The 15,545-nt window shown below is 41.0% G+C and overlaps 1 protein-coding gene across 1 annotated transcript; it reads left to right on the top strand.

Moving 5' to 3' along the window:
• Positions 1-5,948: 5,948 nt before the first annotated feature.
• Positions 5,949-9,268, top strand: LOC139442798 (BPTI/Kunitz domain-containing protein-like). The gene is made up of 2 exons (XM_071223690.1): positions 5,949-6,258; positions 9,099-9,268. The coding sequence occupies exons 1-2, from the start codon at positions 5,949-5,951 to the stop codon at positions 9,266-9,268; spliced, it is 480 nt and encodes a 159-aa protein (XP_071079791.1).
• Positions 9,269-15,545: the final 6,277 nt, after the last annotated feature.

Raw genomic sequence — 15,545 nt, 5'->3', positions numbered from 1 at the left:
ATCTGCGAACATCCAATTCTATATACATCTAAATCTGCGAACATCCAATTCTACGAACATCCAATTCTACCTACATCTAAATCTGCGAACATCCAATTCTATATACATCCGAATCTGCGAACATCCAATTCTACGAACATCCATTTCTACCTACATCTAAATCTGCGAACATCCAATTCTATATACATCCGAATCTGCGAACATCCAATTCTACGAACATCCATTTCTACCTACATCTAAATCTGCGAACATCCAATTCGACCTACATCTAAATCTGCGAACATCCAATTCTACGAACATCCAATTCTACGCACTATATCTCTCGTCTAAACACACGTGCATGCACATCGCTACAATTGCGCAATTTTAAATGCGACGTTAAACTTCATTTCGCTTCACCAAAAGAATGATCGACATGAACCTAAGTCTTTGAATGGCATTTAGGAAGGATACACATAAGGAAGAGAGTTATGGATGTCAACCTCCTTATAATGAGGAAGACAACGTTTCGGAGTATATGCCTATTCCTTCATCAGCCGAATAATCCGGAGTAAGCGTAAACGCGAGAAACGTTGTGTTCCTTATAATATAGAAGCTGACATCCATAAACTCACTTCCTTATAAAACCCTAAGGTTGCACGTTTCTGTTGTTAAGAGTATTAGTAACATAAGACTTAATATAACTTAATCATTTTAAAATCATAATGTCTACGGTGTTTGTGGTTTACAGCCGTACTCAGCAATATTCCAGTTATATGACAGCGGTCTGTAAATAATCGAGTCTGGACCAGACAATCCAGTGATTAATATCATGAGCATCGATCCACACAATTGGGATACGATGACATGCATCAACCAAGTCAGCGAGCCTGACCACCCTCTTACGACAAACATAGTCGCCTTTTACGGCAAGAATGGGTTGCTGAAGACCTACTCTACTGAATCTTCACGGGTCCAATGTCTAAGTAGTCAGAGTCAAATGCGCTGGACACCACATTTTACCATTGGTTGAAAAACTCAAGTACATCTAGTATGCACAGCTTCACACATAGTAAGACACCTGCTTGCAATCATATAACTCGAATTAATTCAATTTTTATATCTTAACCACCCCCGGGAAAGCCCGATTGATTAATATTTCCATTTTATACTGTCCTGCTGCTGTCTTCTGAGTCACTTGGAGTACTACACGCCCCCGTGGGCTTCTGTGTGTTACAAACTGTCATCTGATCGCGGCCTTTGGTGGTATTAGTGGCGAGTATAGTTGGGGTTAATATCGTTGCGAATTATGTTCAATAAAGGGAGACTCAAAGAGATTAGGAGATTAAGTCGCCCACATACCCATGGGGCGCACCATGCATATTCAAATATCAGTGATTATGATTGAATTACTAACATGCAAATTCAAAATGGACCTTAAGCCTTGTCTTTCATTCGCTCCTAACAAATTGTGAGTCGTTTGTCCCTGCATTATTGATGTTGTATCAAGGAAGCCTATTGGCTTTTTTCTCGCCCATGGGAGAAATATTTCAATATCGCTATAAAATCGTTAAACTTGGTTAAAATGAGTTAAATTTTGTCATAATACTTGAAAGAAATACATTTATGTATTTGCGAAACAAAAACAAGCATATACAGACACTGTCTTCCGTTTCGCGTGAACTGCCACCCTACTTCCCCACCCTGTCAGTAAAGTAAAGTTATCGGCACACAAATAACTTTGATAGGTATCAGTGTGGAAGGAGTTTGAATTACGTCCGTCACTGGTCGCAGAAATCCTCGAAGTAAACTAACATTCTACAAGGCCACTGCCGTTCAAATAACCACTCCTCGACAACGGCGGTTGATCTATCTGCTACAGCTACAATACAATCCTCTCTGTCACAAATGTCGTTTAACTGTCTTTTTTCAAATATTAATTGTAAAAACTTCTTTTTTTAAAAAAATACGACGAATGTCGTATGCAGTCCCCTTATTTGAGTAAGAGTAAGTAAGATAACTGGAAGATCAACTGGATGCTACATTCCTTATATCTGCCAGCGGTACTGTTTGTGAAAATAGGCACAGGCCACAGACAATAAAACCATATAAAATATGTCTTGACATCATCTTTTACGTATTGGATGATGTTTATGATCTGAAATGTCATAACGTTAGATTCGGAAGGAGAAACACTAAAGTGTTTTATGATACAGGAGATTTTGGAACGCCCAAACATGTTGAAATCAGTCACTGACATACGATTAAGCAACATACACATGCATAAAAGCGTCTAGAAAAAATGGTGGAAACAAATGAAAATTGATTTTGATTAAAAAAATTACTTATAGTATGGAAGTATTGTAGTAACCTCAATACTTCATTATGGAATATTTGTATACCAAATATTGGCTGTTTCAGTCACAGGTGATTAATTAGGTGATTTGAAACCCGACCAAGCAGAATCTAGTATGGTTGAATTGTGTTTGGTTCCTTTAATGTTTGAAAATTGAGGGGCGGTCGGGTAGCCTAGTGGTTAAAGCATTCGCTCGTCACACCGAAGACCCGGGTTTGATTACCGACATGGGTGCAATGCGTGAAGACCATTTCTGGTGTCCCCCGCCGTGATATTGCTGGAATATTGCAAAAAGCGGCGTAAAACCATACTCCCTCACTCACTCGAAAGTTGATGACGTGTTGGATTGAGCGTATTGTATTATTCAGTTGCCTTCTTCCAGGCTATGACCTCTGTAGACAACCATCAGATTCAGGACATTGCTATGCCAACTTTCCCCGTTGGTTCTATGACCAGTTCTCTGGGACGTGCAGACGTTTCACCTACGGAGGTTGTGCAGGCAACTGTAATAACTTCCTCACCAGACAGGAGTGTCAGTTCCAGTGCTGCTAGTGCTGTTAGTGCTGCTAGTGCTGCTAGTGCACCTACTGAACACGCGCGTTTCACCATCCAAATTCAGTGGAAATATTATACTCAATGATCGGCAGTAAATTAAAAAATATCAATAACGTCATCTTTTGTGATAAGCAGTTATGACCTTGATGCTGTTATGTTTAATGAAAAGACCTCATATAAAGCGAAAACTGATTTTAACATTTCACGTCAGTTGTGTATGAGTTGATATTTGATAATGATTCATAAACACATGGAATATGGAAAGGGCTTTGTTGCTTTTATTAACAAATACTTGTTCATATTTATTTGGAACCTATGATTGTGGGTTCGAATCCCGGTTCACCCCAATTTTGTTTCTAGGTTTGTCAGCACCATACCCGTGCTCGTGGGTTTCACCGAAGTGGTTAACGTCTAAGACCTGCATCACTTCGGGCTTTCCTCCCACATTAAGCTGACACGCCGCGATATAACTGGAATACTTTTAAAAGTGGCGTTAAACCCAACTCACTCACTCACTCATATTTATTTGGAGAAACTTGCCTCTGATAGTCACACATTGATTGATGTGTCCGCTCACAGATGTACCTGAAACAGACATAAAATATTCACAAACTCTTTCCTTTAAAATAATAATTATACTGTTCAAATATATTTAGGGGTATTGAAAACTATATACGATTTGCTTTAGAAACAATGGACGTTCAAATCTAGAAAAAAATGACACTGCGTTGTCACTTGGTGATGAATTCAGTTTGGCACGTTTTGTGAAACTGAATAATTCAGTTGGTCGTGAAGAACACTGTCGACCTCAGTGAATCACATAAATGTTTAAAACACACACTGTAAATCTTATCATGTGTTGATGTCCAGGTAACAATGGACGGACGTAACATGACGCAAACTGTCCAGACTGGTACAAGTCAGCGTATCGCAGCCGGGACAAACCGCAAATAAATCAGACATTCACCAACAGAGGTATACAGTTACTACCTGTCAGACCATTAGAATTCGCTCCAAGCAATCCATGTGCGTGCTCCATAATATCCGACGTTTGACTGATCGCCACATTGCATCACAACCAACTGTATAGCCTAGGTAGCACTGGGGGAACAGGCGATGGTCACATTCTATACCCATTCGTCACCACTCGGCCCTTTCCGTAACCTGCAGGAAGACTCGTCCCCCATTCGTCACCACTCGGCCCTTTCCGTAACCTGCAGGAAGACTCGTCCCCCATTCGTCACCACTCGCCCCTTTCCGTAACCTGCAGGAAGACTCGTCCCCCTATCGATGAATGTTATGTGCGAAAATACCAAACCAAACCAATCAGAATGCGCGTATGATTTCAAGTTCTTCGTCAAAGAATCCCTCAGAAATAACTTTTGATTTGACATGTGTCTTGCATCTAAAAATATACCCAAGACACAGTTAAATGTGTTCAATCATATTGTATAATTCAGCATGTCCCGATGTGCTTTAAATTGCATCTGAAATATATATAATATATGGGGAGATATATGTGAACCTTTACACAACGAGTTGCCAATTGTTTTAGGTATGCCCGTTTGCGCTAAGACGGAACCCGGTGGCAGAAATGGTACCCTTTGCACGCAACGCTAGTGGATAGTTTTCACATTGTCTCGAATTGGTTCAAACAGTATGACAACATAAATAATTGCTGGGGTATTATTGAGACGCCAACATTTTTTTCGAGAAAACGACTGGTGCATGGGTCCATATACTTACGATCTAAACACAACAAACCATGGCAACGAGGCCAAAAGTAAACAGTTTTAGTTTTTAACCAGTTTGCAACATGTTGTTCTATCCCTCATAATTGAAAGTTGCAACAACCGAAAATGGTCTACACATCGATCGCTGTGTCGAAACATTCGCAACTGGATATACCTGCTCAAAACTTTATTTATTTTTACTTACTTTTTTTTAACTTATATAATGTTCATGTACCCTTCAAACATTAGGGAGCAACCGTTTGATCTTCGGTAGGGCTGCATCATCATCATCATCATCATCATCAGTATTATTATCATTATTATTATCATTATTGAAATGTTTTTTTCTCGCTATTCTTAAACATATATATTGCTGGGTCCGCCAAATCCCTGTCTCGATTAACCACAGTCCTTAATAGAATCAAAGAAGAACTTTCTTTATATTCACAGAAAGTATTTGAGACAAATTAAATTAATACCATGTAAAATAAAAATCAAAAATCAAAGGATTTGCTTGACTGTTTACACTCTCAGAAAAGAACCAGTTTCGAATTCTGTCAAAACTTCAGCCTTGTAAACTACTCTCTCACATGACAAACAAGTGCAAAAACGTTGACCCTATTAATTACATGGCAGACAATACCTGTTCGAGATATGCTAAATAATTCTTCCTCTGACAGGAGAAACCTTCGCGGCTTCTTTCATCCCTATCCATCATCAGGTGGGGTTGTTCCCGCAGCAGACAGAAGAAGATTAATGGAGGATCTGTGCTCTACGTAACCATCCAATCATGCGTTGTCCGTCCAAGGTCGCCTATATATGTTCCCTACATAAAGAACAGTTTCACATTACACCTGAGAGAAACACCGGTAAGTAGTTTTCTGTATAATATTACTTCATTATTTTTTCATTAACGCCATGTAAATTATCCCTTCAGGTTGTTGTTAATGTAAAGTCATTATCCATCCGGACGTCAGCTTATAATGTCAATTTTATGTCATTTCTTTCGCAGCAATCAAACTGCTGTGTCAATGCCTTGGTTAAATGAAAAACATTGTATTAAACAGTTTGGTTTTTAAAAAAAAATTTTTTATTGTTCCCAGAGTTGGAGATTAATACAGTATTCCGACAAAAAGATGTTTCGGATAGCATAGAATGGCACAATGAAAAGTTAATACATTACTCATAACAGATGATAAATTGTTGATTATTATATCTCAGATATTCAGAGACTGTATTACACTGTCATGCTTAAATATTGTGTACTCAGTTAAGATGACTATACACTACTGATATGTCATCTGAATCTTTCTCTCCTCAGCATCATGCCAATCTACAGTACAAGTCTGGTGTCTGTCTTTGCTGGGCTTGTTATCCTTGCCTCTGCCCAGTTTCCCGGTGATCACTACCCCGGTGGTCACTACCCCGGTGGTCACTACCCCGGGGGCCTGTACCCCGCTGGTCGGAACCCGTACCGCTGTCAGGCTCCTAAAGTCACGGGCCATTGTTTAACCTCTCATCCGCGGTACTACTTCAACTATCAACTTGGCATCTGCGAGAAGTTCATCTATAGTGGCTGCGGTGGAAACTCAAACAACTTCCACACCCTGACTGAATGTCGCGCCGTCTGTGGAGGTAGGCGAAATTCAACGTGTTTCTCTATAGTTCCTATAATAATTTATAAGGCAAAATAATATGTGATGATGTCATGTTATAGCATCTTTCTTATTGAACGGTTGTACGGGTTTTTACATAGGCTCGAGATGCACCCCATAGGTTTTCTGAGGGGTGGTCGGGTAGCCTAGTGGTAAAAGCGTTCGCTCGTCACGCCGTAGACCCGGGTTTGATTCCCGACATGGGTACAATTTGTGATGCCCATTTCTGGTGTCCCCCGCCATGATATTGCTGAAATATTGCTAAAAGCGGCGTAAAACAATACTCACTCACTCATAGGTTTTCTGAAATAGTTTTAGGCAACTGAAGTTCAAGATATCTTCAATATGGCGACACAAACTGGTTTGTTTGTTATTTCTGCGTGTGTCCTTATGAATCCTGACAAGGATTTTAGGTAGATAATCTAACAAGCAAATTACAGATAAGTAAACAAATTGCTGGAATTTTTGTCACTGCTTCAGAATCTCTGCACAACAAACGTAATTCCATGCTAACATTCTAGTTTAGTTTAGTTAAGTTTCAACAAAATCAATAAACGCGCTATCATGTAACTGGATTGTCTGGTCAAGGTTTATGCAAATTGTGAGTGGCGGGTGCTGACGGTAGAGCAGGACATGCTTACCCTTGTCTCCAATCCTGGTGTCATCAGTGATTTTCAGTGATCCATTGATATATCTATTACCACTTGTTTCCCCCTTGCGCCCAGTGGAATCTGTGACGGCGGATAATCGAGACTGGTTATTCGCTGTCGTGAAAGTTTAAAACACAGATGGTTACATCATTACGAAATAAGTGTCAAGATTTTCAAAATATTGGTTGCAAAATATTTGCGAGATGTGTTTATGATTTGAAGATGACCTCAAAAGTCGAAAATTCATTAAATTAATCCATTGTTTTAATTTAACATGACTGATTTAAAAAAGTCATTTACGTGTTTAATAACACTTATCGTGCATTCTGGCTTGAGTTTTCTTAAATTTGTACGATAGACCGTGTATTGGTCTATAAATGAAGCTGCGTCTTTTAAAGTAAGAAAACTGTCGGAATGTCAAAATATTGATCATGACGTCATCATATACTGTGACGCAAACAATGATGGCTTCATACATTGTGCCCATTCAGAGAATCGACCCCGGCATTTCGGCGTGGCGGGCAAGCGTTTTATAGGCCACCCGTCCGCCATCAGTGTCGGGGATACATCATCTTCCTGGGGCAAGGGAGTTAACTGATTATAAAAGTCCAGTTTCCACCCTTGCCGAACTAGGCTGGTATTATGGAGTTACATTTTGGCTGGACTAACAAGTCTATGAATAGTCCAATCAAAATTGCGCACCGAAATCGAAATCCGGTTCGTAAAGTGTCATGCAGATTTCGGTCGACTGCCGAATTTACAAAGCATGTGCACCGCTAACTCGTTGTCAACACATATTTTCTATATCTTTTCATGTTTTTAATCAAGGTGCTCACGTGATTTGATGCACTTCGCGATGTAAGACTCGTTTGATCACAATATAGATATTGATTATAGATCAGATCGTCTTGACTGGGCGCCACCGTTTTGTTTGAAGCAAATGCAAGTGATACGAGAGGTTGAATCTGATTGGTCAATAGGAGAGGCATAGAAAGGACATTACTCGTAATAGCCACTGGTGGCGCTACGATCGAGCCCAGGAATTCCAGCCTAGTTCGGCAAGGGTGGAAACTGGACTTTTAAAGTCAGTTAACTCCCTTGCCTCAGGAAGATTGGGATACATAGACTATAGTTGGTATATGAACGGTGGGGTAACCATGTGGTGAAAGCGTTCGTTAGTCACACTGTAGGCGCTGGTTCGAATCCCCATATCTGATGTCGTCTAATTGCTGTATTATTACTTCAAATATTTAAAAGCGACGTAAACTATATTCACTCACTCATGAACATGTGTTCGACTAATTTTACAAAGGATAAAAATATCCCAAAGTAGTCGCGATCGTCATCGTGAAAATCACACATCAACCTACATAAAGGTTAACTACACAATAAATCCATTTTGTCATGGCTCTTTCCAGAATTCCCTGCTATTCCCTATTCTGACTTGTACCATACGTGGTTTTCATTTTTCAGTTGAACAATTGACTTGCCTTTGCATGTGTTTGTAACGGGTGCCACCAGTGGGACAGGATACGCTCAAAGTTTGGCGAACACCTCGTACCATCACTTTTTTAAATGTTTGAAAGAGTTGTGTTGCTTTTATTCACATTTGGGTCACAAATCATATTTTATATGCAATCTCATTCCAATCAGACCTCAGTTCTCACTACCGCCAAACAAAGATCTGAGGACATCCCATTACGGGTCACGTCAGGACGACCTTTCATCCGACCAATCAGAGCATCGCTTACCAGATTATGAAAGTGACAGTAGGAATATTATTTCTGATCATGCAACCTCGAAAACTTTAACTCCGAACGATAATTACAGGTTTAACAACTGTATCCATACAATCTAGACCATCTATTAGCCATTCCAGAATGTTCTTTTGTTCAGGTTTCAAATTTGTAATCGAGAATTTGTCAAAATACGTTTCGAAGCGTAGTTGCCAATTTGAAATTAGTGCCGTAAAGCACGAGAAAGCTGCCTTCTGATTGGTCATTCCATTGGTCGGTCAAAGTTCGCGCAAGGTCGGTCTGACGTGACCCGTAATGGGATGTCCTCAGGTCTTTGTTTGGCGGTAGCGAGAACTAAGAACTGATTTTAATGAGATTGATTTTATATGTTGCTGTATTCAGTTTATTGCATTACTCTGCCTGTTTTCTTCCAGGCGAGGATCTTTGTTTGCAACCCGTTCTCCAGGGCCAGTGCCAAGGCTTCTACAATCGGTACTTCTATGACCATTATTCTGGCACCTGCAGACGTTTTGTCTACGGAGGTTGCGGGGGCAACTGCAACAACTTCCACACTCTGCAAGACTGTCAGTTCCAGTGCTGCTAATCTCGGGGTAGCACTATCAGACATCGTTTCAGAAGTTTCAGGTGCTTCCGGCGAGCCTATTCTGACCTGGAGATGTTTTAATAAAGCCTTCTTCTACAAGGCACTCGTAACACTTATCGTCAATAATAAATATTATTAGTAATATCCGCACTTGTCATCTATATGGGACCGCCTCCTTGGTCTAGTGGATAGTGTCATGGTTGGTGGTTCGATCCTTTGGCCGCATCATAACAAAATAGGTCAAAATGTTGTTATCCTGCCTGGTGCTCGGCATTAAGGGGATAAAACAATAATGGTCGGCTCGGTGTTAGTATACTGTGTCTTAATAGGGTATTCATGTTAAACTGGTATCTCAGCGGGTTAGTACTATAAAACCGACAGTATTCCGGATTAGTACATGCACGCACGCAAGCACGCACGCACACACACACACACACACACACACACACACACGTGCATGCACGTCGCTCTTGAACGCGATATTTAACCCTGTTCCACCACACTTCATATATAGAGAGAGAATATCACCGGGTGTCTTTTGATATCAAATATATCAACATTAGTGTGTGAGTGAGTATGGTTTTACGCCGCTTTTAGCAATATTCCAGCAATGGCGGGGGACACCAGAAATGGGCTTCACACATTGTACCCATGTCGGGAATCGAACCCGGGTCTTCGGCATGACGAGCGAACGCTTTAACCACTAGGCTACCTGCCAGCCCCTCAACATTAGTGGATTAAAGTGGCAAAAACGAGACTTGCCCAGAAGGTTTTCTACTTTAGTCGACAAGTGTTGATACATTCTTAGTCATTGAGAACAAAAAATGCATAACTTAAATCACCATTTTGACATTACATCACCTGGCACAAGTCATCAACCTTTTTATGTGACGTTGCGATGCGTACGCGAAATCACCCCTTAACTAATGTAGTTACGTGTGTTCATCAACACAAAAAGCAAATTTACACAAAAATGTCTTTCTTTTGTGCGAAATGGCAAATCGGTCAACATGTTGAGAAATAGAGACAGTCGGTTGACGTTGCGGCGTCCTTTATGACGTCATAGTCGCAACGTGAGGTTACATTTCCATGTTTTAGGGTTACAACAGTCCAAAGACGACTCTCATTCTAACCTACATGAAAAACCCAATATAGAGCAAGCAATACACACATTCGAAGAGGTATAAATGTGGGGTCAGTCTGCGGCAAGACATTACATTTTAGACAGACGTCTTGTGGTCCGCTTGTCGGATACACACCAGGTCGAGGCTAATAATGGTGATTGATGGTTATTCCATTGTTTTTCCCTTCCTCTAAGAAAACGTGTCTTTTATCATTCTTGATACTCTGTTTGACATCTGATGACGTCTATTGTACGCTTAAGGCTGTACACGGGCGCAACAAGTTGCTAATCTGACACTCAGTTGTAATAAAGGGTTCCCTATGTCAGTTGAGTGAGTGAGTGGGTGTGGTTTGATCCGCTAAACAGTGTGTCAGTTATATCACGGCATGTCAGTCTCGTGAAAGTCAGTCAGCTTGACAAAGGTAACCGTCTTCGACCACTTTGGTAAAACTGTGGTGTGGACTGACCGAGGTTCATAATCAGTACAATTGAGATTCGTGTAAGGGACGTAACTCTGCATGATGAGTCGCAGTGGCTAAGAACACTGCTCAAACCTCGTCACCTTTATATATTGAAACGTGGAGTGACTGAGTAAGTTTGGTTTAACGCTGTGTATTATTCAGATGTATCACGGAGTTTAAGCCTTGCGTGGGGGAAATTCCGAAGTGATGCAGATCATAGACGTTTACCACTTTGGTGAAACCCACGGATTTGATGTTGAAAAAGCTAGAACATAATCATTGTTAATCTTCGATTCGAACCCGTCATCAGCACAAAGAAACGCTGCATATAAATTGGAAACTTATACAGTTTTTAAGGTGTTTCTCATGACCTACACAATCAATCTTTGTTTCGCTTGATGTCTTGACAGTCACTCAGAAAACGAAAAGAGCCTCTCACACTTCAGGATACTCGTAGCTCGTAGATATTTAAACGTTGAGTGAGCGTGTCATTACGTTTATGCTTGAGGCAAAGGGCGCACTATTACAGTTGCATATTCAGAGTTTTTTTCACTCAGCGCCAAGAGAAACGCGAATACCATACATGGTAGGTAAGGTATGAAGAATTACTCATTTTCAAGAGATATTAGATTGTCCGATGCACAGACGAACATACTGGTATGTTGGATGAACCGACGCTCATAAACGCATCAGATTGTGACGTCAAAGATCCACGACTCAAGATGCACCATTTGTTTTGTGCAGGATTAGCATGTAAAGTTTGGAAACCACGCGTATCATATCGTGATAAGAATAAAGAAACTCTGTGGTAACACTTGACTGATTGTTAGTTTTGTCATTAATTTGTACACATTTGAAACATTTCTTTTGTCGGTGAGTATATATAGATAAAGGGCACTCTATACGCATTTATTCATTAATACGACAATTGGTTAATCAAAACAATTTCCCGGATAACGGTTCTGTCTGGGGCTGGTTGTAGTGGGTGAGTTGGGTTTAGCGCCGCTTTTAACAGTATTCCTGTTATATCATGTCAGCTTAGTGTGGGAGGAAAGCCCGAAGTGATGCAGGTCTTAGACGTTTACCACTTCGGTGAAACGCACGAGCACGGGTATGGTGCTGACAAACCCCAGAAACATAATCGGGGCGAACCGGGATTCGAACCCACAATCATAGGTTACTGGCGTGCACAAGGGACGCAACTCTGCATAGCGAATCGCGGCGCCTTAGACAACTAGGCCACCCATGCCCCCTGGGGTTGTAAATGCTGGAGACAAGAGCAACTGTTAAAAAGGGTGCGCCACAAAATCTGTCCAGATCAACTTAGTGGTTAAAGCGTTCGCTCGTCACGCCAAAGACCCGGGTTCGAATCCCGACATTGGTACAATGTGTGAAGCCCATTTCTGGTGTCCCCCGCCGTGATATTGCTGGAATATTTCTAACAGCGGCGTAAATGCATACTCACTCACTCACTCACTCAAAATACAAAGCGGACGATAAAAAAGATGAATTTTTCACTCTTTTACAAGAAATGTTAAGTCTCGTTTGTTTATTTGTTTGTTTGACTGTTTATTTGTTTGTTTGTTTGAGTTGAGTTTCTCCCTTGATTGATAACTGGGATCTGCTACAATATCGGCTAGAATTGGTCCCTAGGACTTGTCTTTAGAGGTGATGTGGTCAGGCTTGGAGACTTGGATCTTTCCCCGAAGGGACCCTGAAGATCCGGATAAGGATAGGTCTTCAGCAACTCATGTTTGCCGTTACTAACGGGATTGGGTGGTCAGGCTCCCTGACTTGGTTGATGAATGTTACCGCATCGCAATTGCATGGAACGATGCTCGTGATGTCAACCACTGGATTGTCTAGTCCGAACTCGACTATTTACAGAACGCCGTCATGTAGCTGGAATATTGCTGAGTACGGCGTTAATCAACAAACAAACAAACAAACAAACAGACATATCAACACACTCAGACGGCGTGGGGCGTTGCTCACAAAATCAACCACAGGATTGCTTGGTCCAGGCTCTCCAGGGTGAGACCATATGTAGCTGAAATATAGTACGGCGGGAAACAGCAATGGAAATATTTCAGATGGTCAAATGTTTTAGTAACAACACTGGCTGATTTTGCCGTTTGCGCCCATTTCAAGAAAAAAATATTTAAAAATGACCCTAAAAGTTTTACGCAGATAATAGCGACTGGTTATTTTCAGGCGTTGAAATGAACATATCGTACAGAAAAAACAGTTGTTCGGTTATCTTAATAAAAATATAATAAATGGGAGCCCAGTGATTCTCTACATTTTCCTGATACTGCAGTAATCTAGACTTGCCAAACATTATAGACTTGCAAGGGCTGTATATGATATATATTTGTATCAGGGTCTGTAAAACAGACTAGGCCTCGTCATGCTGGCAGTGTTATGAGGCAGGAAGACGAACAGGAAGCTTCTGGGACCAGTGACGTACGTGCGATGGGCGTGCCAATTTTCAGTGACTGCTTGAGACAACATTTTTCACTGAGACCTTTACGACACACTTTTATGTCTATTGTTTATGTATAATATTTATATCACAGTGTGAGAGAAAGTGTATGATGTATGATGTGAGAGAAAACCAAGTGTAGACGACCGATTCTTTGTCAGTGAGCGTTATCTACACATGTCCGTTAATAAATTACCAGAATTAGAATAGAATAGGTCTTCAGCAACCCATGTTTGTCGTAAGAGGCGACTAACGGGATCGGGTGGTCAGGCTCGCTGACTTGGTTGATGCATATCAACCGGTATCTAAAGGACGCATCTGTGCAAAGTTGCCTCAGAATAATCGCCAACTCGCGCCTTCGCCAATTACAGGATGCCATTTCTTGCGCTGCCTAAAGTCTGGATGACCACGTGACCTAAATACGTCGCAATGAAATTCCCTTTCTGCACACGACACGCCAGAAACCAATTATTGTGGGTTCGAATCCCGGTTCGCCCCGATTATGTTTCTAGGTTTGTCAGCACCATACCCGTACTTGTGGGTTTCACCGAAGTGGTAAACGTCTGAGACCTGCATCACTTCAAGCTTTCCTCCCACATTAAGCTGACACGCCGCGATATGACTGGACTACTGTTAAAAGCGGCGTTAAACCCAACTCACTCACTCACTCATAGGCCATGGGAAATGTGTGTCAGTATCGCAGTGAAAGCAGGTAGCAGGGGACTGTATCGATTGGATCGAAATCATACGAATCAGGTTGACAATTTATTGTATTCACATCATCCACAATAAATTATAGATATACACGAAATTGTGACTATCCACATGGAATATTGTTGCTTCTAATGAACCACAGTTTTACACATTCGTTAGGATAACCTTAAAGGCCATTTAAAGCATATGCACACAAGCTATACACGAAATGGTGACTAACCACATCCAATTTGTGGATTCTAACGGAATACAGTTGTACAGATTCTTAAGTATATTACACTCATGTAGCATTTTATCACCCCCTGCGAATGAACTGTTCATCATATAACTTGGTTTCTAAAGAGACATTATCAAAATTATGCTTTTAAGAGATACCTTCGTTCCTCCCAGCGAGTCTGGTAACATAAGGGAAGGGAGGTAACTCAGTGACTGCGAAGAAACACTGTCTTATAAATCGACCACACACAACTTAAGATTTTGCGATGTATTTATTTTATTTAGACCATTTTTTAGAAATTATAACTCCTGAAAATAGGTATAAGTGAGTGGGTCGTGTTTAACGCCGCTTTTAACAGTATTCCAGCTATTTCACGGCGTGTCAGTTTAATTTTTGGGAGGAAATTTAAAGCCCGAAGTGATGCAAGTCTCTGACGTTTACCACTTGGGTAGGTGCTGACAAACCTAGAAACATAATCGGGGCGACCCGGGATTCCAACCTACAATCATAGGTTTCTGGCGTGCCCAAGGGCCGCAACTCTGCACAGCGAATTGCGGCGCCTTAGACGATTGGGCCACCCGTTAATAGGGTAATCAGTATTCAAGATAACAAACACTAGTGATATAAACATGTCATTGCAGATTACTCTTTAATATTTAACGACCATTTGCATCTTATTGTGCTCGCTTTGCACTTTTGACGATAATGTTGTCATCTTAAAATCTTATGCCTCACAACACGGTGTGTGGGTGGGTACCAGTTCTGATGAGATTATATCTCTTCAACACATTCAAGGCAGATTTAATTGTATACTCCCCAGGGAGTTAAGAATTTCAGTGCACACTGATCCATAAACCGGGGAAATTGCGCCATGAGTTAGTGAGTTGGATTTTACACTGCTTTTTGGGGAATCGAATCTGGTCGGTCGTCGGGGCGAGCAAACGTTTTACCTAGGCTACGCCCGCCGTGGCTGTTGTGCTATGGGCACCCGTTAGTGCATGGGTACTCCGCAATATAAATATGCATTTATTAGAAGAATTTTTTATCCCCGTTCAACACAGTGAGTGAGTATGGTTTTACGCCACTTTTAGCAATATTCCAGCAATATCACGGCGTACACCAGAAATAGGCTGAGTATCCTTTCTCGAGATAAACATTTAGTTACGCATAACGTGTAATTCGTATTTTGGTGTTACAGCCTCAAAACTATTTGTGAGATTATTAATTTTTATAAAGTACACTCATATCTTCGACGCTTCCTGTGCGCTGACATATCA

This window comes from Haliotis cracherodii, unplaced genomic scaffold, assembly GCF_022045235.1.
Source record: "Haliotis cracherodii isolate W230 unplaced genomic scaffold, xgHalCrac1.p SCAF_5, whole genome shotgun sequence".
Taxonomy (NCBI): domain Eukaryota; kingdom Metazoa; phylum Mollusca; class Gastropoda; order Lepetellida; family Haliotidae; genus Haliotis; species Haliotis cracherodii.
The sequence above is the reverse complement of the archived record's forward strand: the minus strand, read 5'-3'. Positions and strand labels throughout refer to the sequence as shown.